The 23,377-nt window shown below is 42.9% G+C and overlaps 1 protein-coding gene across 1 annotated transcript in view; it reads left to right on the top strand.

Moving 5' to 3' along the window:
• Positions 1-3,583: 3,583 nt before the first annotated feature.
• The window catches only part of ELOVL6 (ELOVL fatty acid elongase 6), a 171,113-nt gene continuing 151,319 nt past the window's right edge, over positions 3,584-23,377 (top strand). The window contains exon 1 of the mRNA XM_085635680.1: positions 3,584-3,969. Coding sequence (XP_085491806.1) covers positions 3,881-3,969 — 89 coding nt within the window. The 5' untranslated portion in view covers positions 3,584-3,880. The remainder of the gene's footprint in view (positions 3,970-23,377) is intronic.

Below are 23,377 nucleotides of genomic sequence, written 5' to 3'. Positions count from 1 at the left end.
TACATATCAAGAGGACATAAATTTTCTGGAAAAACATACAGGCAATTGAAGCGATGTTTCTATGTCATAGAGTAACAGGTAGTGAAACATCTTAGTATAAATCTAGTCACCTTCACGACATTTTATACACACAAGTAGTCATAGTGTAAGGTGAACAACATAGTCGACGACGTTTCGATCCTTAAAGAGGGGATTTTAGGATCATCATCAGGACTGATTAGTATGAATTGCCCATTAAAAAATGCCTCATGCTGTGTAGGATATACAGCAAAAATTGTTACTTCGGTTTGGTCAATGGACCTAAGCGAGTTTAAAATCCAAGGAATCAGTCTTGGGCCGCGAGGATTGAAATATCAACGCGGAAGAAAATAATCTCTTTGTGATAAAGGAGATGCGTGCCGTAGAAACTGCGGGACAGCGCGTTCGGTCAATGCCGGATTAACTGCTCGTTAATAAAACACCTCAGCTCCTCCCCACCCATTATACCAAGTGGGGAGTTGTAGCCCACATCAGGGACCTTGCAGGCCCAATGTGTGGAGGGAGCCCAAAATTAAAGCATGTCACCTCTGGGTGAGTGAGGGTTCTCGTCCATTAAAAGAAATATTTCTCACATTCTCACCACTCTATTCTCAAATTTGCATAGAACATATCTTTAGTGAGTTATCATTTTGGTGGAGGGAGAGATATATTCGGTGTATACTCCCTTAGATTCTTGGTGTGATATTATTGACCTGGTACCCACCCAGGGCACCTACCATACACTTGTTGGGGGCCATGAAGGGAACCCCAGGGCCCCCACGACCTCAGCCAGCTTACCGCATGCTGTAGGAGCCAGAACTGCTCTTGCCTGCAGGGAGCAGCTACTACTTCTGCTCCCTCCGAGATGGAGCAATATTTTGATCTGTTTTCCTGCCCGCATAAGTGTTGGCAGGGAAATGGATCAAAAGTCTGCTCCCAACCAGCCAGAGCATTTTTAAGGTCCCGTCGGCTAGGAGCAGACTGTGTGTTTGTTCTCGCTTAGCAGCAGATTAAAAATGCTCCTGCAAAGAGGAAGCAAACAAAGGTATCCCTGCCCGTGCAGGCAAAAACAATATGTCCAGGGGTGGGCTCCCCAAGACATAGCTAGTGAGCCGGCTTTAGGAGAAGGGGTGTCTGAGGCCATTAATGTTACAGGGAGGGGTGGCCGCACAGCCCCATAGCTTAATTAAAGTAAGTGGCCCAGGGGGTGGGCTACCCAGGGCTTTTAATGGCTTGGGGAGGGGACCTTGTGGCCCCGTTCCCATTTTTTGTAATTTCTGCCATGGGGGAGGGGCTCCCAGAGGCCTTTAGATCCTCCTCCCCTTTATTATTGAAATCTGCCCTGAGGATGGGGTCTGCCAGGGCCCCTGGAGGCTAGGAAAGAGGGGATGCACAGCCACCTCTCCTATATGAAAATTTCAGCCCAGAGGTTGGCTCCCCGGGGCCTTTAATTGCTCAGGGAGGGAGGGCTGCATGACCCACTCTCCTTTTACAATGATTTTGGCCTGGGGTATTCGTATATATTAATTTCTTCACTTTTGTGTCCATTTTCCCACCACCTGAGCATTTGAGAGGGCAGTAGCCCCTTCTACACTGTTGGACTGCCCTGTCAGAAACTGTATCACTATGGCACTGCCAGATTAGCTGACTGGAAAGGGACAGTGTGTGGGATATTGCTTCAGTCTTGTAAGAGGCCCATGGGACCAAAAAAATTGACTTCACACTGACCTTTTCAAGTCCGCTCTTCTTGCAGCACCAGAGTGACAGTGCCTGACTGGCCAGTTCAACACGGTAGAAGGGACATGCCAAGGCAGTGCCAGAGTGCCACACTGGCCAGTCCAACACGGTCCTTCTAAGCTCAATTTCCAAGTGCCTAATAACATTGTGGATATTTTTTGAGTATACCGACAGAGAGATAATGGTCTGGGAGCTCAGCCCAGACTTGTAGATAGATTTCTCTAGGTTATGTACCTTGAAACAAGCCTTTATAGCCTCAATGTCCAATTATTTTTGAGGGTGCGGAAAAGGCCCACCCAGTATGGGAGGCCATGTTCTAGTAACCTGGTGTTGGTTTCTGAATAAATCAGTTTTGTAATCCTGTGTAAAGCAGTGGTGCCACACACACGCTAAAAGCTATACATACAAACTAAATAAACAATCAATTTAAATTTCACTTGCAAAATCTAGGCCTGGTCAGAGTTTGAAGTGACAATAAATCTCTGCCACGCTCAGTGGAGTTCCGCAAGCGGCGGAGTGAGGTAATTCGCACTGTTTTTGAGCACTGGGCATTTGTCCCGTGCGGTAAAATCAGCACGAATTGCCCCACGTGCAGCACAAGACAGCACAGCTTCTTTCTGCCACTCGATTAGATGTTCTACTCTAGCTGCAGCTTCCTCAACGTGAGGGGCAGGTTTCTCAATGCAAGCAGTAACGACTTGTCAATTACAAATCTCACCAGGAGGCGAGAGAGGAAAAACTCTGTTCCGTGCCACACTCCTACGTTTTTTGGAACTCCACACTCTACGCAGAGCGCGGAGTATGAAAAACTCTGCAAACTCCATGAGTGGAGTGGAGTTTACTACCCAGCTCTAGTAAAAGAGAGGAAGGATTCCTTCCATTTTAGTAATGTAAGTAATGCAGCCGCGGCCCGTGCAGGTATGAGCGGTGGCACGATGGGGCCGGATGTGTGGGGGGGGTATTTCGATGGACAATGACAATGGAGAATTAATTATTTATTTTATTTTCCCTCGTCATCGTCCGTCGAAATTCCCCCCCCCCCCCCCCCCACTTCCCCACCCAGCCCCACCACCCCACTGCTCTTACCTGCACGGGCCATGTCTGAAGGATGCTTGGACCCACACAGCCCTAATAAGGGTCATTGATATATTGAGAAAGGGTTTCCCTTTGAAATTCACATGGTCTCCATTTAGCCGTGTATGCTATGAAAGGGCGGTAGAGCAGAAGGGGAAATCGGTCGTAATTCTGACAAGGTGATTCACTGAAGGCTGGGAGGTATGGAGATGTGATGTGAGTGAGATGCCTTTTTGCCTGAGGGAGCTGATGTTCAGACTCCTAATCCCAGAAAATAATGATTTACCACATGTATCTCTAGGTTTAAAACCCACAGAAGTGTGATACTAAGGACTTGCAACAAAAAGTCTTTATTTAGGGGAAAAGACTGATTATCAGGAGTGAGACTCCATGATCACGAGTGAGGCTGTGCTTGATTTCAAGGTGTTCGACTCACAGCCAGAGCTGGAGACTTTAGGATTTCGCAGCCCCGAAGCTTATTAACTATGTGAAACCAATGTCATTCACATCACCAAAAGGAACCTGCCTGCGGTTTAAGGTGGCCCCGCTGGGCCTGGCTGGCATTTGCTGTGTGAGTGAGGTGTAATGAGCACACGTGGTGATGGGCGGGTCTTGACCCGCACGGGTGTGTGGCTGTGGGAGGTAAGGGGTTAGAGGCTGAGGAGTCCCTCCCCGCCCTGCTCTTCTCCTGCGGAGAGAATCTGTTGGTCACCAGAGGTAAAGGCTTTAGGACCGCAGCGAATCCGGCGCCTCCTGGGGTGGATGTAGAAACGGGGAGGAGAGTGCGCTGGAGAAAAAGGCAGGAGGAGGCTAGGGTGAGGAGGAGGAGGGAAGCGATGCTAAATCAAGGGTACAGCTGACGGATAGAGAGGGCGCGGAATCGTGTGCGGAGAGAGAGGGGTGCGCTGTGTGTGGATGTGTGTGCACGTGTGCGTGTATGAGTGTGTGCGTGTGTGTGTGCGCCTGAAGGTGGGGGCGCCAGGTGCATCCTGACCCAGCGCCGTCCTCCTTCACACCTAGAGCCAGGCATCACCCCCTCGGCACCGGCCAGATGAACATGTCAGGTCTCACTTTGCAAGAGTACGAATTTGAGAAGCAGTTCAACGAGAATGAAGCCATCCAGTGGATGCAGGAGAACTGGTAGGTGCTGGGTGGGGTGGGCAAGGCGTGGGGGCTCAGGCCACGGGGTGCATGTGCGCCGGTGCCAAGCTGCAGTGATGCGGGCGAAGCTATTTCCAGAAGGCGTCTTGGAAAAGAATGAATGAAAGGGTCCGGGGATGGCAGCGTCCGTCTGGGGAGCAGGGCGGAGGGGAGGGGGGCATATCGCACTGGGGTCCTTGAGGGCAGTGCCCTTGCTATGTGGGGCCTGCTGTGGAGGTGGGCGGCCACAGACCCGAGCAGCGCAGCTCTGTACTGACAGCCACACGCCCGCCCTGTCGGAGCTGCCTCATGTTCCTACAGCGTTGGCCCGCCTGGCCGTGCCCGGCGCTGGCCCACACTGACACCGGCCCTGTCAGCATCTCGCGTCACATCTGCTCGGCCATTCATGGCTATCGCTGAATGAGCCAGCTCTCTTACTCCCAGCGTTCCTGCAGTGAATTCCCCTCATTGCACACTGCCGCATGCCCTGCTCTCCAGACACCACCCTCTCTGCCACTCGCGCTGCTCGCTCCATCATCGTAGCATTGTCTCTACTTCCCCCCCTCTCTCACTCGCTCCTCTCCTCTAGCATCGTTGAGACCTTTTCCCGCCCCTCACCTCATCCACTATATCGCTTTTGTCCTCTCCAACGGCCTACCCCTTTCCGCGCCTTGTCCTTTACTTTCGCCTGTGCTTTGTCCCGATTCTTCCCCTCGTTCATGTCTGCCCTTGTCTACTTACGCTTCCTCACCCTTTTCGGTCCAGGGCTCTCTCACCTGCACCCAACCCTACCTTCTCCTGTCCCCAGCTCTCTTCCAGACCTGTCCCCAGCCCCGTCCTCTGTCAACATAGTGTTCCCTCCTAGCTCCTGCCCCCTATTTCCCATCCCTCAGCACCCTTTCTGTCTCACCTTCCTCTAATTACGCAGGGTCTACCCGTGCCCCCCATTCTCACAGCCCGGGTTCCCACCCTGCTCTCCCTTACAAACACACCTAGCCACTTGCATGCACACCTCTTTACCTCGCCACCTTTACCTCTCTCCTGATTGCAACGAAGCCTTTTCCTGAATGATCACTGGCACGTGGCCATCTCCAGTGAATCTGGATCGGCGCCAAGCGTCCTTGTCCGTGTCGACTGGGCGCTTTCTGCTGTCAGTGACATAAAATGTCTATAGCACAGCGCCCTCACTGCTTATATTTTGCTGCCTCCCCTGCCATGCCCACTTATGAATTCTGCTGGAAAGCAGCTTACAACTCCCGTCCAGGCTGCTCTCGTCTCTGCTCTACCAGGAAGGGCCAGCCCGTGGCAACATATTTCACAGACAGCTCACCTCTCGCGTGTAATTGCGCCCGTTTAAGTAGGTACTTGGGTGATCCGCTGATAACGATACTTTACACTTAGTGAATGCAAGGATTCAACCGTAATATACAAAAACGCCTCGTGTGCAACACTTGTATCAATTTCATGGTACTGGGAGGCCGTTTCTTTCATGTCAAGGTCACGTAGGGTCAAGGTCAAGAGATTTATAGCTATCGTGTACCCTCTTATGATCTCAGGGAACTCTTCCCAGACTTAGTGACGTCAGCTTTTGTGCGCATGTGCTACTGTTTTGATATTTTATGAACAATTTATTGACAAAGCCCGGCTTGGCTGACTGGGCTCGATGGTTATTAATATAAGAGGAAATCAGCAAAACAAGTGTAAATCAATCCAATTAATGGACACAACACAAGTGGAAGAGATGCTGCCTGTATTTTTAGTAATTACTTTACTTGCATTTCCCAGGACGCAGAATCCAAGTGCTGTTCATCACGCAGTACACACCTGGCTTCAAGCATTGGAACCTTGCAACAATGCTCAGTCCATACATTGAAAAGGGAAATATACAATTCTGAAAATTCATTTAGTGCCTCAAGTAGAGAAAATAACACGGCTGTAATGTTGAGTGATCGAAAGGTCTCCTGTAAACTAACTACTGTTTGTTTTCTGAATTTCATTTGTCAATGCTCAGGGAACTCTAAAAAAGAAAAAATAAGTTATGTTTCTGTTGCTCCCTGAAACTTGACTAACTTTCCTTAAATCCAGCAGCGGTGGCAACTGTGTCGTGCCAAAGCACCTGTATTGATTTTCAGCATAATTGTGTAGTATGGACTCCTAGACCATAGCAAATATTACTTTTTCATTCTTAGTATTTGTAATTGTGTCAGCTGTGGTTCTTGTGAGAGCTTTAGATTACAAGGCCTTCTTTTCGTGGCCACCCTGTGAATGCACGTTTCACTGGTTCACACCCACAGGCGAGAGGGTGTGTGCGAAGCCGCAGAACTGGCTCCCTCACCCTGCTCATGCCTTTAGCTACTAATCAGGCTGAATGACTGATCCTCCCCTCTCATTGATTTCAGTCCTTCACCTCTGGAGTGGTAGTGAGACTGTGTCACATAGTGCCATGCTTTGATGCCAGTTTTTTTGTGGGAGGGTTAAGCATTTGCCCTCAGTTGTCTGCTTCAAGACCACCAAAATATTTATGAAGGTCACCAAAAGTAGATATGCTTTTGAATGTTCAAAGGAGTTCAAGGATATAGTGAAAGTGCAATGTTTTGATTGTAGTTCAAGAGAAATCACCTAATTTCATTGGTTGCTTGATTAACAGGGCTGGTTTGGTCACATTTCTTGTGTCCTACATCTATATTGAATATTTTAATATTTGCATTGAATGCACTGTGTCTTCATCAGTCTACGAAGACAGAATTCCCTAAGTCATGTTTAACAGATAAGACTGTAGCTATTTCCCTCTGGGTGTTTTATATTTTTGTAGCATTTGTTGTTGCCTTAATGTATCCTGATGTCTCTATTTATCAAAGACCCTCTGGAGGGTTCTTCGTGCAGCCAAACTCTTATGTTAGTGACACTTTGCCCACATGTAAGCTTACATCAAAGCACTCTTCCTCTGCCCCATTCCATTCCACTGAATTGTTCTCCATTGTTTCTGGGTTCAGGCATGTCTAGATCTAACCCATCCCTTAGGTCTTACCCATTGGAGATCTGGTCATTACATTTGACTCCCATTTGCTAATTTGGTAGGCTGAGCCGAGTGTTGTTTGCATGTATGAAAGTTGCCCATTCCTTCCATGCTATTAGACTCTCGAAGGGTCTTCAATACACATTGAAAGGGAGGGTATGGTCTGAACCCTTAGATGCTCCACAGGAGAAATATCCAGACTTTGATGAGTAAGTAAACCTTTATTGCAAGATTACTTTAAATCATCACAAAAACTTAGCACCAATTCATTAAAGAGTTTCACATACAAAAGGAGAACACGTTTAAATCCTTTCGAGCTTAATATACATAAAAAAATACTGCATACAGAAAGAGATAAAAGGAGATAGGGCAGACATTTGTAAACCACTTGTGTGCCGTCAGCAGCAATTAAGCAGCAATTCGCCATAATGAACAAGGAAGTAATTACAAGTGTACATTAAAAATCCGTAACAGTCTTCTATGTCAATTGATTGATAAAAATACATATTACAAAGTGAATTTAAAAAAGAAAATTATGTGATAAAATACCGGTCAACACCAAGTGGTCAATCAAATTCATCTTAGCATGGTCATTGAAAGTCAACTTAAAAGACATAGGGTACTATGTTCCATAAGGGGTAAAAATAGGCGGAATGAACATTTGTAAAGTGTTTGTGTGCCTTCAACAGCAATTCACATAAATGAGCAAGGAAAACATTACAGGCGTGCAAAAGCTGCTTAACAATCCTCTTTATCAAGATGATTGATGAAATACATCTTACAAACGGAGACTCAAAAAAAATCATAGGTTGGTAAAAAAAAAAACAGCCGCCACAAAATGGTTAACATCCGTCTTAAAATAGTTATTAAGAGTCGTCTTAATAAATCATGAGTAGAATCCAAAAAGCTGGATGGCCCGACTATGATCATATCATATATGACTAGCACAGATTGTCAATACAGTGCCTGTCTAAGTTAAGAGTCCCAGTTGCTCGAGGCAATTCATTTCCTGTGCCAGAGATTTCATGTATTTTAAAAACGAGAAATCAGATGGCCAGAGTCCACTTTTAAGCAGACTTCCACAGCAATTGTGCAAGATCGACTGACAAGCATCCAAACATCGGTATTAGCCAACATTTCCGACAGGCTGTTAGATTAAGGCAGATGCAAATAAAATGTTTTAAAGTCTATTCTTCAGTCTTGTGTGGTCTCTTTCTCACTCCTCCTGCATGCTGGCCTTGCCTGTTTACTCTAAAGAGGTCACATCTAGGCATGATATCACATTACAAACAAATTTACTATCTGACTTGTATCCTCCCGCTTGTTGGACAATATATGTATAATTAAACACTATTAATTGCCAGTACAATTAAATAGCATTCCCACTAGGCCCATTTTGGGAACATCCCGTTACTCCTTATGGTATATATGGAATGACAGGTAGTAGTAGTTAAAGTGGATGTACCCTCCTATGGTTCTTCCAGAGATGCTTTTCAAGGTCTATCTTGTAAACCATAGGATTCTACTGATTGTTGAGTTTTGCATGGCAGGCAAGCTTGTTGTCACTGTTTTGTATTGCATGATTTTATTTCTAAGCAGGCCATCAGGAACTAACATTTATGAGGCATCCTCATAGTTTGTGGAGACCTTCTATAGTACCTTTCAAAATTTGTGGATGTTGATTTGTGGATGTTGATTTGTTAGTGAAGTTAGGCTTCCTGGTTTGACGACAAGACATTCTTAGCATTAACCAATGCTCTCACAGACGTTTTATATAATTTCTAGAAAGTTCTAACCCCTTAGTTCAAAAGTTAGTGACACAAACATAGAGAAGAAAGGCTTCTTGTTTGTCTGTTGCAAACTTTGTAAAAAAAAAAAAAAAGTGCATTGCCTCTAGTATCTTTTAGGACCGTCAAATCAAACTTGAGTTAACAAGGGTTCTTCTACGGTGTGATAACCCTTTCATAAGTGCACTTGTGACGTGAAGGCTCAGCTGAAATCCAGTGGCCCGTCTTATTCTCCCATTTTGTAACCTATTGTACAAGACTGTGGCACACTATGACGAAAAAGCCTAAGCTTTCTATGTATTTGTGATACAACTGAGCACGTATGCAGCGCAGCGCGATTTTTAGAATAGGATTCAATGCAGGGCACTGGCGTAGCCCAATTTCACTGATATCCATAATAATCAGATATTTTGATACATTTTGCAAAGTCTGCTGCAAAAAACACATGTCTAACAATCACTGCCATTCTTGTAAGCATGACTGTTGCAGCAACTTTAAATAATTTAACTTTAGCACAGGATTTCTGTCCCAATGTGTATTCAGATAAAGTACGGTATCGTTCTAATACTAGTCCCCTCCCTTTATGATTCACCTAACTTTTAAGGCAGCCAAACCCTTGCTGCTGTTAAACATTGCCGTAACCTTTGTTACAGTTGAGAGGCATAGTTCAATATGTAGAACTATGGAAACCAGGAAGTAGAAGATAATTTACATCCCCTTTCACACACTTCCACGGTGATGCCTAACCTTTATATGAAAATCGTTTTTCATCGTTTGGTGAGTGCAGCACTCCTGGTAATGCTTGTTGGTGGACATTGTGGTTCAATAATGAAGCCTTAATATTATACTTCTTGTTTTTATGGCTGCAGAATTTGCACTGACTCCATCAAGCTAAAAACGTACAGATCCCTACACCATTTAAAATGAAAATTTTAAGCCATTTTATTTAAACAACCTCATTACACTGCATAAGTCCGCGCTAAGCATAAATTGTGACCCAGCTCTGAAGTGGTGTTTTCACCGGCTAGTGACTATTGAAACTCTTTAATATTCATTGAGTTAATATTCAGTCAAAGCAGTAAATAACTTATTATCACAAGTGTCTGCATTCAGTAAGGTTCCAGAGAAGTGTGGTAGATGCGGCCCTTGCATTTTTATACATTTATTTTTCCATACTTCATTTAATCAATGAACGCGAATCAGTTTTTAATGAGGAGTCATTCTGTTTAAACTGTTAGTACTGTTCAGTTTTCACTGAAGTACTCTCCAGACAGCTTTACTTTTTCTTTTCCCTTACGTAAGCTCTCCAGAGGAGTAAAACCTGCTAAGCAGTACTGTTTTTGAAATTTGTGGAACAACTAGGCGCACTTCCCCCACGGTGAACTTAAAACTGTGCCCTGAACAGAGTTACTCACATCAATTGTAGTCCTCACAATAAGAGCATATTGTGATTGGTTAGTGAATGTACGTATCATGACCACGTGACTTAAAATGTAGGTTCCAGAGCGGACGTAAAGTTCTATATAGACGCAAGGAAGCTCCCGGCAAACCGAATCGAAATTGAATGAAATCTATGCCATTGAAAAAGAATCAAGCTACCTGTGGATGTGTCCATTTAAAATTGTACCTAAGCTGGTACAGGCTAAACTCAGAATACCATCAGATGACTGGATATAAGCTCACAGGAAAACATCTGACAGGAAAGCCTAGCTGAACAGAGGACAAGGTTGCCACAATGATGGATAAATATTCAGAAAACACAAACAACCATTTTAAATTACAGAACAACCACACTAAAACGGTTTGTGGAAGCTACATTGAAGATAAAAAAGAAGTTGGCTAAACATATTCCAAATAAAATTGTAATACAAATGTAAGACTAGAATATATAACTAGTGATGCAAATTTGATTCTAAGGACCTCCTTACCAGGGTCTCACAAGTTCCAGTGTGGCCATTATTCCTGTTACCGGTCCCTTCGGAAATCATGAGGTCTGCTGACACAGCTGTTTTGTTTCCTTGAACTGTTCAAAACAGCTGAAAACTCCAGGGAGAGTTTGGGGAGGAGTGGGGAAATATTGGGTGAATCGGAACCGGAAATTACCGAGCTAGTCGGTAATAACTGTTCACTTCACTAAAAAGGAAAATAACCCCTCAAAGCCGATTGCATCGTATTAGTAAAAAGCAAATAAAGGCTATTATCAGTGTCAAGGCCTCCTTCTGGTCTGAAGAGATGGGGCAGAAAGCAATTGTAATTGAGCAGTTTTGTAACTAGGACAGCCTCTGTGGCCTAGCAAGATTTAACATATGTTAGGAATGATTGTTTTGCGCATATCCCGAAGCCTAGATTTATTCTATTTAGGTAAAAGATTTTCATAAAAATTAGTGTAGTGGGAATTCTGTTTGCAAAAAAAGGAGGGGCACAGGGCACCTCCTTTTTTTCTTTTTTTAAGGAGCCCGCCACTGACATAGCCAAAGACCAGGACTGCCAAATACCAAGAATGTTTAGTCTGGAATCCACGTCATGTCTCTTGTTCTTACTATTGCAGTTTTTTTTATACCTGCTTCCTGCCCTTTTCAGTTTTCTTTCCTTTCCTCTTTCTTTCTCTGTTTTCAGCCTTCCTGGCTCTTGCTCTGTGTCAAAATCCTATGATGGAAAATAAGTCCTGGTCCCCAAAAACGAGTCCCCCCCCCCCCCCCTGTGCCCACCTTCTTAAACCACCAGGGGGGGGGGAGAACGGATGGGGGCAGAGGGAGGGCGGGGGGCTGAGGGAAGGGACACTCAGAGTAGTCTCAGGAAGTAGTTGTAGAAGAGAGCCTGCTGTTGTGGAGTCATCTGCATACGCACTCTGCTTCCAACCATGTTTTTCCTTGGACTTGTCCATGCTGTTGGCATATTCTTGAAGCATGGAGAGACCTCTGTAACTTGCACATACTGTGCCCAGTGACCACATGTATGGCTATTCTCTCCCAGTAGATAGCCGGTAACCGATGGCTTCATTGGTTTATGCTGCCGCAAATTAAATCCTGCACAAACTATCAACACTGCTGCCACATCAATGCTAAACCACTTCCTCCCCAGACTACACACCAATAACCTTCTGCATACTGACGCGGCTTGTTTTTCCCCTTCAGGTTTATCAAACAACCTGTTACGTTTTTCAGTTTCTTTTCATTTAAGCTTGGTTAAAGGGCTTTTTTGAAAATGTCAGCAATCAAGTTTGTTCCAGTTTAGAACTGTCCACCAACACTTCTTTCAAATCCGCCTGGGATTGCTTGGTCTTGAGTAGTGTTTTTTTAAGTTTCTACCCACAAACACCGATTCAGATGATAACTTGATCCTGTAATTAAAATGTCTCTCGTTTGCTTTTCACGCGTGTTGCTTGTTTCGGTTCTTGCCAAACCTGTCTCGGCTCCATGCAGGTTTTTCTGGTTCACAGTGCACATTCCACACCCAAGCCTTGTGGGATACCTGCGCCCAGCCTGTTAATGACTCTTAGATTTCTGATCTGTTCTGGTCGTCTGTTTACACCATTCCCATCTTTTTGTTGTCGGCAGTTTCTTTTAACATACCCATTCATGGCTTAGTTGTGTTTTGTTCTCTTTGTATTTTGTAATGACCCTTTCAGCTGGGACAATTCAAAGTAACAATACGTGTGCTGATGATTATACACTATCTTGATCAAACGGTAGAAGTGTAAGCAAATGGTCATTCTAATAAATTGAAGGGAAGTCATTCCTTTTAAATCCAACGTGAACCAAGCGTTCTATTAAACCACTGCTCGGGGAAGGCCATTAAGTGCCACAAACAGTCGTGTTATCTTGTGTTTTGTTGTCCGTGTCGATGGTGTAGTGCTATGGAGACATTTCTGAATGCTATTGGTACAAAAGCCACAATAGCGTGCCTCTTACATTTAATGAGTAGCTACAGGTTGTGTATACATGCGATGAGTCCTGGAGACCAGTAACACGTGGTCAAGCCTGCTGTAGTTTGAGATTAGTGTGTTGTGAAGTCACTACATGATGCTATAGCGACACAGCAAGGTAGTAAACTAGGAAGGCATGAAAAAAATGTTTGCTTTTTGAGACAGTAATTTGTTTTCATACATGATGTGCCCTGAATGGTAATGGTCCAGGTAGTGGTGTTCCAAGAGAGCCTTGAGCCTTAATGCATTCAAGAAAAATGAACCCTTCCATTTGTGGGGTAGTCAAAAACAGATATAATTGGGTGCAGGGACTCCCTCCATACCCCCGCCTCCCCACACCCAAGAACCCCGGTGCCAGTGCATCTCTTGCACTTTTGACAGCTACGCACCTTGGTAAATGGTTCAACCAAGTAGCCAGGTTCACGTGAAGACGGGAAAGACTCGCTACAACGTATGCATTACTCTGCATGCCAATACCCCGCATTTTTTACACCGCAAAATCTTTTACAACGCAGGGCTTTACACCGTGAGCTGTTACAACACATTCCCCAAAGTAATGCACCTGTGGAGTTAAAATAGTAATTGAGTTGGAATGGGGAATGCGTTGTAAAGTTTTGCGTTGTAAAGGTGTTGCGGTTTACAAATGCGGGCTAATGGCATGCGGAGTAAAAGCATACGTTGTAACGTCATACAACCCGTGAAGACACATGCTGAATTCATAAAATTTAATTTTAATGCTTAATATTTAAACTAAGCGAGATGGAACCCTCATTACTTCCAGTATGGTGAAAGACGAGCTTTGTTTGAGCCCTAGCCAACAATTCCTTGTGATTTAGGATGTGGCCACACAAAACACATCTCTAGATTGCGCCTATCTTTTCACCGCAAAATAATTGAATAGCCCTTCACCAGTCAATCAGAGCACAGCTTTTACATATAGTAAGGGATGGGCCGTGAGAATATTTAGGAAACATTTTGTATTTCTCCCCAACATAAATTATATAGTGGAATGTTTTCTCAGAAGTTTTGGAAATAATTTGCATGGCATTTTACTAAAATCAGCACAAGTGAAATGTCTTTATTCATTCATCACTGTGTTTAGACTGCAAAGGTAGCACGTAATACACATGGCGAATAGTACACTTTACCCTGCACGCCTTTACAACGCATGCCATTACCCTGCATTTTTTACTCTGCAAAATCTTTTACAACGCAGGCTTTACAACGCAATCCATTACAATGCAATTTACTATTCTAACTCCTCCGAGGCGTTAATTTGGGGAATGCGTTGTAATGGTTTGCGGTGTAGAGCCCTGTGTTGCAAAAGATTTTGCGGAGTAAAAAATGCGTGGTTTTAGCATGCGTTGTAATGCATGAGTTGTAAAAGATGTTTTACCACACATGGCCAACCCTCTGATATTGTTTAGACTTTGGTTGGATTCCAAGTCGAGTGGAATTTGGCCATACAATTCCCTTTTTCCTGCTCCTTGTGTTACTGATACTGGGCATTCGTAAATCCAGGAGGCGGAAATACTCGCAACTACAAGTTTTTGTGGCCTAACATGTAGGAGTCAGTGCTTACGTGCTGATTCCCACATGCTTTTTCTTGGTGTTTAACCGAGAGACTATGGCTGCTAATTTGCAGGTAAAACACCACACATTGAAAAGGCGATTGGGCTGCTAAACTCCCTTTCCTGGCATTCTTGGAATTAATGAGAGCTTTATTAGAACATAATGAGTAAATTCAGTTATACCTACTGGAACAACTGTGATGCACTTCACAGTACCCGAAATCACATTCGCAATGCCGTCAGGATCTAAGATCCTAAAATGCGACAGAACCGGCTGTGCAGGAGGCGGCACAGCCATTATTTTTAAAGACATTTCTACTTGTTCTACTGAACTTAACTCCCCTTTAGCAGAATGTGAAATCTTAGTTTTCCAGCTGTCTTGTAAAGAGTGGAAGCTACTTGGAGGTGTTATTCTTTACAGACCACCAGGTTATCTATCACCCCCAAATGAACACCAGTCTCCTCTCATAGCTAACTCCACGAAACATAAAACACGACCATACTTAGTTATCGGGGACTTCAATCTACACTTCGGAAATACAGAGGACCCTCTATCCAGACAATTGGAAAACAATGTGAGCATTCTCCAACTCAAACACTGTATCACTGTCCCCACCCACATAGCTGGCCACACATTGGACCTCTCATATTCAAACATTGATGCCACTAACATTATGGACATTGTTCCTTTAACTTGGACGTATCATTCTTTAGTTACTTTTTCTCTCACGCTACCAGTTAGCCAAAAAATACCCGTGACTCAACCTCTGCCCCTAAAAGACCTTGGAGTCGTATAAATATTGAGTCATTCCCAAACCTTTTCACTCCACCTGCTGGGGAACAAAAGAGAAGCCCCTTGTCAACCACATTGAACATCTGAATTTGGCTATCCTAAATTCATTAGATGACTGTGTACCTTTAAAAGCGAACATATCAGCTAGAGGTTCACTCTCTGACAAATGGTATTGACCCGAGTTAAGATTAGCAAAAAGGAAATGTAAAAATCTTGAGCACACTTGAAGGCAGTCAGAAAACAAAACAGACCCACTAAATTATAGAAAAAGAACTGAAAACCTACCATAAAGCACTGAAGGGCTAAGAAAGTTTTTTCTCATTAAGCGAATATAAGAAATTAGCAGTTCCTCCAGAGATCTATTGAAAAATGTGAAAGAGCTTGCCCAGCTAGCATGCCTTTATCAAATGATTACTGCCACAGCATCCCATCTTCAATGACAAATTGATACAATGTACTCATCATTTAACATCTAACCCTCAATGGAAGAGCTCCTGTGGGAACAAATAAGCAGCTACCCACTTGGGTTCTTTTGAAAGGATTACTGAGGAACCGGTTGTGAAGTTGATGGCAGAGGACAAGTCTGGCTCCCCTCTTGAACTCTGTCCACTCGTGAGTAGCCCACATATTGAGTCCTCATCTAACCCAAATTTTTAACCAATCACTATCCAAGGCAACTTACACTGACCCATGGAATTAAGCTCTAATACTGCCCCTTGCCAAAAAAACGGGAATTCATGTTTCCAATTTTTTCAATTACCAGCCCATATCTTTGCTTCCAAATATGTCCAAAATTATGGAAAAAGTAGTGAATGGCCAGCTAACCACTTTTCTAGAGAACAACAATTTGCTTGACCCACCTCAGACAGGTTTCCAACGCCAAAAATAGCTCCAAGTCCACTCTTCTTGCCATGATGAATAAAATCAGGTTAGTAGTTGATCAGGGCAAGGCCGCCGCCCTGATATTGATCTTTCTGCGGCTTTTGATACTGTATCCCGTCACCTCTTGATCAAAAAGCTCCATGAAACTAGACTTCACCCCAAATCCCAACATTGGTTCAGCTCCTTTCTATAGGATAGAACTCAAATAGTCCTGCTGAGCACTTTCAGATCCCATCGCAATCTATCTAAATGCAGAGTACCTCCTTGAGCCCAACACTCTTTAATATTTACGTCTCCTCCTTTTCGAAAAATTGTAAGGAAATGGGGCTTTGAGATCTGTTTGTATGCGGACAACACTTAGCTGGTCATATCAATTGGGGAGAGACATGACGAAACCTGAGGTGAACTAAAAAAGTGCCTCTCTGAAGCAACAAACTGAATGACAGATCATTGTTTGAAATTAAATGCCAACAAAACAGAATCTTGCTTTTCAGCAGGGCCTACCAGATTTGTGAATTTCTGGTGGGCTGCCTCACTAGGAGCGGCTCTGAAGCCGAAGAAACCAGCAGAAAATCTCATGGTCCAAATTGATGATTCACTTTCCATGCAGGAACAAGTCAATACCACTTGTGGCAAATGATTTGGTATCTTCAAACTCTTGCGAAGGTTGCTCTGGTGAATACCGGTAGACTGGCGCAGAACAATAGTCCAAGCTCTAATAACTAGTAGACTGGACTACGGTAATGCCCTTTATGTGGCTATGGCAGATTACCTATTCACCCAACTGCAGGTGATTCAAAGTGCTGCTGCCTGGAAGTCTACATGCCAAAGTAGAATTCTCTAATCCAACGCACAATCTGAGATCAAGGCAAAGCCAAACGAATAAAAAAACTGTCCGATCAGGCGGCCGCTCATCTGTCATCAGCTCACTGGAACACTTTACCCCTAGATTGTCGTCTTACTGACAACAATCTATGGTTTTGGAAAATACATGGTTTTCTAGAGCATAATGTAATTTCTCAGCTATCATAAACTTAGCCTAGTTTCACAGTTAAAAGGATAGGGAGTGAGCATTTTGGCCCAGGATATTCCTTGGGGATGAATGTTGTGCTCTACAAATCCCATAAAAAAATAAAGTAGGATAGTCCAGTCCAAATAATTATCTTTTTTGTGCAAAAGGTATAGCTGTTCTCATTCTCAAGAGTATAATAAAAACCAATATCGTTAAATAAATCTAGCTCATCCATTTTGCCTGGTTGTCATCAAATAAAGGATTCCTATACGTTGGTGTACATGATTTAATTTGGTAGGGGTTCCTTCATACAGACAGGTTAATAAGCAAGCCAGTCTTTTTGGAGTAAACGGTGGTAGACAATCTAAGGCAAAAATTAGTGAAAAAGCGGCTTTATAATGAGCACATTAATTCTACGGGGAAAAAATAATCCTTTCAGGAAACCAGCAGTGGTGCTAATGGAGTTCTCTCACCCATGACATGACAATGGTTTTTAGAACAATCTCCTTTTAGAGGTTAGGAAAAACGTGTGTTGGATATTGAGCTAAGAGTACCTAAAAGCAGTGCTTAATTTGAGCCTGCGTTTGCAGGTGGAGCCCACCAGCACTCATTTTTGGGCACTAGTACATATTCATCCTCATCAGACTTTGACCTATGGCAAGAAAGAGAAAAACACAAATGGTAGAAAGGAGGAGGAAGAACACAGAAAACAGTGAGAAATGGAAGAGCAGGGATTAGAAGGAACGAACATGAGAGAAAAAAAATTAGGGAGTGTCTGGTGGTGAATGAGAGAGGCACATGGTGGATTCAAAACCACGCAGCCTTGGAATTCAGATCCCCCGATATTCGATAGCTCCAGCTGCCGTCTCCTAAGAAAAACTTTAGGTCCTGGCAGCAACTCTTTTACACATTGAGCACTGCTAACAAGGTTCTGATGCCAAAACTGTCACTTAATCTAGGTTTGCAAAAATCATTGAATTGGTCCTGCCGAAAAAAACAATGATTCTTAGAGATCTGTAAAAGTAGTAGCTTAGTTATAATTGAAAAATGCGGCTGCTTAACAAAGCTTTTGCATGTGCAATTATTACGTATTTGGGGGGGAAAGATCACAATTTAAAGTATGAGTATCTTAGATGCAAGTCACAAAGCTGTTGCTTGTAAAACCTACAAATTGAGATAGTTCAATTGGCAGTAACTTTCGCGTATTGGCCTTTATATATGAATCAATAGGCAATTCACAGTTAGAAGAGGTAAAATGGCAAACAAGAATGTAATTGGAGAGTTTGACAGAAACAAAACTTTTCAGATCTATAACCGGAATTAAGGATACCAGCAGGCATCCCTGTCTTTGATACCCAGCAGTCCAATGTGCACGTAAGTCGGCCACATTGGAACGTTTGCCAATGCTGGTATCATGAAAGCGCTAACTACAGGCAAGAGGGCTGGTGAAATCTGTGTAGATGACCACCACTTCAAAGTTAAGTATCTGGGCTCAAGCGCATCCTTGAAGTCGTGGCACCCTCGTTGGATTCTGCATAGTTTCTCTGAGATCCCTAGCCCTAATTTGCATCACTTTAGAGACAAGTGGGTATCTGTTTATATTGTGCAAAGACCTGAAGGAGGGACAATTTGTTATCATGCGGGTCCCTGGTGGGCCTTTTACAAATGTGCAACCTTCTATTGTTTTGCTTTTTAAATCTGGAAGAAACCATTGTATTACAATGCAGGGAATTCAGCAGGATATAATTTGTAATAATTTCTTTCAAAGGCCTAGGGGTCCAGTGAATTTTAAAACTTTTGTGGAATGTGAACGGTTGATCTCCTACTTTTGTTGCTTTCACTCTTTGCATAGCCATCTACATATCTCCGTTATTAATGCAATAGCCTTATTAGGTGGTTATACGGATTAGGAACATTTCTATTTGTCAACAGAGTTCTAATTTTAATTGATAATGATCTAAACAGCAATTGATCCATAATGGAAAGTTTGCACAAGAGCATATCCAGAGTGTGGTAGAAAGTTTCCAGGCCTCCTACAAAAGTCTTTCTTGGAAATGGAGATCCTTAATAATAGATAAACTGCATATTCTGGGATTGTAAAGGCTGAGAGCTGGTCACAAATTTCTAAAATATTTAAATGCACATAAGATATCTATGCCTTTTGGAAATCTTCTCAGTACTGTACGACATTCAGATGCACCTCTTCCCCTTAACTCTATCAATCAATTAGGTTTCTTGTGAAGGGCGACCACTCACCCATAAGGGTCTCAACGCACTGAGGGGGCTTGGGTTGATCTGCGGTTCAGTTGAAGAGTTGGGTCTGGAGGCCCTTCCTGAATTGAGGCAGCGATGGTGATGTATGAACAGTCTTCATGCTGGGAAAATTTCACCTGTATAGTGTCAATGAAATAATGAAATTTCGCAAGTATAGTTCTCATCTTCTTTTTCATGGAAAATGCTTTTCAAAAGAAAATCTTTGATTCTTGCACTCACTCATACTCACTCCATCATTTGGTGTACTAATAATATTCGCAAACCCTTAAGCTATAAAGATCATTGTAATTACCGAAAATATCAACAAAAATGCCCTCTTGTGGTATATGATTAAAGCACTGAGACAGTTACATTAATAATTCTTAATGATGTTTTTCGCATATTTATTTGGGGTAACTCCTGCCTGATCATCTTTCTTGATTTCTCCTCCTTTTTATCCAGTTGGTCTCAATTGGGACTGATGGCAGATCACACCATAAAGTCAGCGATGCCATTCTTGTTTTTGTAGGGCTCAATACTAACAGCTATACGACACTCATTACACAGATGATACAGAATTATCTCTCAAAACATCATTAAATTGCATCCTCCGCTTCTGACCACGCCTTTCCAAAATTCAACAATGAAAGCAGGACAACATATAATATTGAATTCCTGTTAATTGTCACAAAACGCAGAAACCAATCCGACCCCATGCTTCTACAAGAATTCAGATTCCATGGCTTTTCCCTTTAACTTTCCCCTACAGCTAAAATCCTGGGGTTCACATTTGACTCCCCTCACTCCTTTATTCTTCACAACGGAGGTGCTCAATCTGCTAATTTACATCTTGGTTCTCTAAAGAAAATTAGGCACATATTAACCACACCCAATTGAAATCCGCAGCTAGTGCCTAATCATCATGTGTGTGGACTTTGGCAAAGGCATGCTAGTCGGAAAACCTCAATCTTATCTTTTGCTTCTCAATCCAGTTCTTCGTTTAACATCAAGACTCCTTTCTTTAATCAGGGAATATGAACATATTGCCCCAATTTGTATTGTACTCCATCAGTTCCCCATCGAGGCAAGGAGCAAATCTCAAGATATGCTGATATGAGTACAAGGGACATCACCAATGAAGCCAGCATACCTCCCCAACATACTAATCATCTCTGGTGGCAGTGTGGCCTCCGAAGCCAGACTTGTTCTTTTAGCTGGAAACAATGAGATTCAAAACTTCACAACAAAGGCTTCCGTGAGTGACAGGTGCAGCAACAGACCTGCCGAAATCACTTCAGTCAATATACAACTTTTATCTGACCAGCTTCAAGAAGTCCTTAAAAACATCACTTCCACTTCACCTGGTCTGTCGCTAATGTAATGCTCTATTTTATGATCTACTTTAAGTTTCCTTCACTTGTTTTTTTGAAATCCTATTTACATATGTTCCTGGCACTTTTACCTCCTCCAGTATTACTTTTGATCATCCAGTTGTAGTAATCTGTGTCCCTTGTAAAACTCACTATTATCTCATCAGGTGAAGTACCTTCAATAGATAAACACTTGATTAAATATTATGTTTGAGTGTGCAACAGCATAGCCAGTATGGCTCTGCAACATATGGCTTTAATTCTTGTGTGTGTCCACATCATATGAGAGGTAATGTTTTGGCGGTCTTGGTCAATCAGCCCACCTAAAAAAGTGGGCAATCACTGGCTTTTATGTTCTGCTATCCATAAGTATGAAGTTTATAAAATGATTTACCACCAAACGATCAAAATCTGACTCTCAAAGCTATAATGAGCATTTAAGAGGGGATTATCAGAGAGGTAACTGATCTTCATCCTTGTTTATGTGCCATTGCGGTCGGCTCGGGACATGTGACTTGCGTGGCAGCCAAAAGGCTCAAAATAATGCCCTTTAGAATGTCTTTTAACACAAGATTGGTCTTGTAGTGTATTCAGCAATATGCCATATAAAAAGACGACTGATTAAGGTTGAGGAAATAATGGGCAATATAAAGCACACACATTTTAAAAAAGGGTTTCCATTCATTAATCAATATGCCAGCACAAGAAAACACTCCCATTTACAATATTGTACTTTTATACTACGTTCAAATGTGCAAAACACAAAGTTTTTGGAACAAATCTTTTTGAATTCACTTCCCTACCCATGCCTTTAGATCACTGTATATTGCAAGATTTACTTGGTGAATACGCTTTTGCTGTAATGAGTGGGAAGAACCATGGATCACTAAGCAACCGTAAAAGACAAATAATGAAGCGTGTTCAGCAGGTTGTGATTTAAACTCAGATTTTTGTTGACATATTCAAGTTATGCTTCAAATGAATGATGAATTATGCTATGTTAAGGTGGTGCATCCGTAATTATGCAGGAAACGCCATTGCCGCAGAATCACTTGATTTCAGTGGCCTGGTCATTAGAGACGTAGGTATTCCAGTTATGTTGTGACTACTGTTTTGTGTGTGTGTATAGTATCAATTGCAACCCATGGATGATTCAGAGGCTTTGATAAACCAGCATTGGCAAAGACAAAATGACTGGTCTTAATCTGCAAAAGTATGCAAACAGCATATGTGCTTGCCTGTGTTGGTATATTAGAGACTTATTAGCTTTGTCAATGCTTGTGTTTCAATGCACATTAAGTGTTCCAATAGGCAAATTGGAATCTTGATTAAAATAATGAAGAAAAAATCCTGCTGCAGAGCAAATACAAAGCAAGAATTGCTTTCTGTATATTATGCATATATCACCTAAGGAATGTAAAGTAGTATGATTCTGTATACTGCTGATATGTAAAATAGACCCTCATGCATTGCAATGAGAGTAGTCCACTGGTGGTCGAAAAATACACTAATAAGCCAATGGCATGAGGTGAGAGAGAATTAGTCTCTGGTTGGCTCTGAAGCCCTTTGTATATTCTAACAATAGGTTAGCAGACAGCTGTGGTTTCAAGCCAAGTTTAAAAATTAAGACAAGATGACAGTGGGAAAGACTGATTATCCCTTGAACTGCAATGTTTATGCTCCGTTTAGTATCTTGCAGATTTTGGAATGGTCCATGATGAACTGGAGAGGGGGCATATAGGGCAGTTACACTTGCAGAAATAAGATACCTTCTATATAAGGGCACATTTACTATAGTTTTTGTGAAACACTTGAAAGGGAGAGAGCAAAAGTGCTCATATTTACAAAGATATGGAGCAATTCTGCCCTCTTCCTGCGCTGGTGCACTGTGCGCTGCCTAGCAGAAACGCAGGCAACCATACTGCAAGGGTGCCTGCGTTACAGGCAGGATTATTTTTTGCAGGAAGGGACACCTTTCTACACAAACAATAATTAGAGGAACATTCCTTCTTCCTAGTGGAAAGAGGAAGTAATGAGGTAAAATAAAGATATTTCTCCTCGTTAAGCCTCTGCCAGGTAGGCGTACCATTTTGGCGCAAACTGAGACTTGCAGATCTGTGTAAATCAGGGTTTGCATCATAATACATGGGCGGAAACATGGTAACGCTCATGCACCGCAACTATAGCGCCTACCTGACACAAAGTAGCCTGTGGTGTCAATGATTTTATGGTCTTTACTTTGTTTATGTTGCTATATACGGTAGTTGCTGCTTTTCGTTTTACTGAGTAACCTGTATGCTATCTGTGTGGGAAAAGTTCTCGCATTCCTTGTGGTTGGCCGGAGTCGAGAAATGAAAACATGCTATTCCCCTCTTCTCGCTCACCCTTTGAAAGGGAGAAATTGTCCAGCGAACAGCAGGTTTTGAATGTATCGTCTGTTCGATTACCACAAGAGCTGCGGGCATCGAGACAGACTGCAGCCAGAAAATGGGACATGTACCTTCATTATTTCTGCTTCCACGTTTCTTTAGAATAACCGGCGTTGGAGAGCAGCTGTCAAATGACGGCTACGCCAGTAGTAATTTCCTAGCCAATTGCAAGTATCTTCTGATGTCTGCTGACACTGCATTCGCCAATAGGAATGGCGGATCCCTGTGCTGATGCGCTGTGTTGACTCTGTTCGAGGCTACGTCACACCGGACGCGGCAGAAGCCACATGCAAAGAACGCCTATAATCAGTCATTTGTAGCAAGCAAAGAGTAGTGCGCATGCTGCTTTCAGTCGACAGCAATATACCTG

This window comes from Triturus cristatus, chromosome 2_1 (assembly GCF_964204655.1).
Source record: "Triturus cristatus chromosome 2_1, aTriCri1.1, whole genome shotgun sequence".
NCBI lineage: Eukaryota > Metazoa > Chordata > Amphibia > Caudata > Salamandridae > Triturus > Triturus cristatus.
Note: the sequence above shows the minus strand (reverse complement) of the source record. Positions and strands in the feature narration are given on the sequence as shown.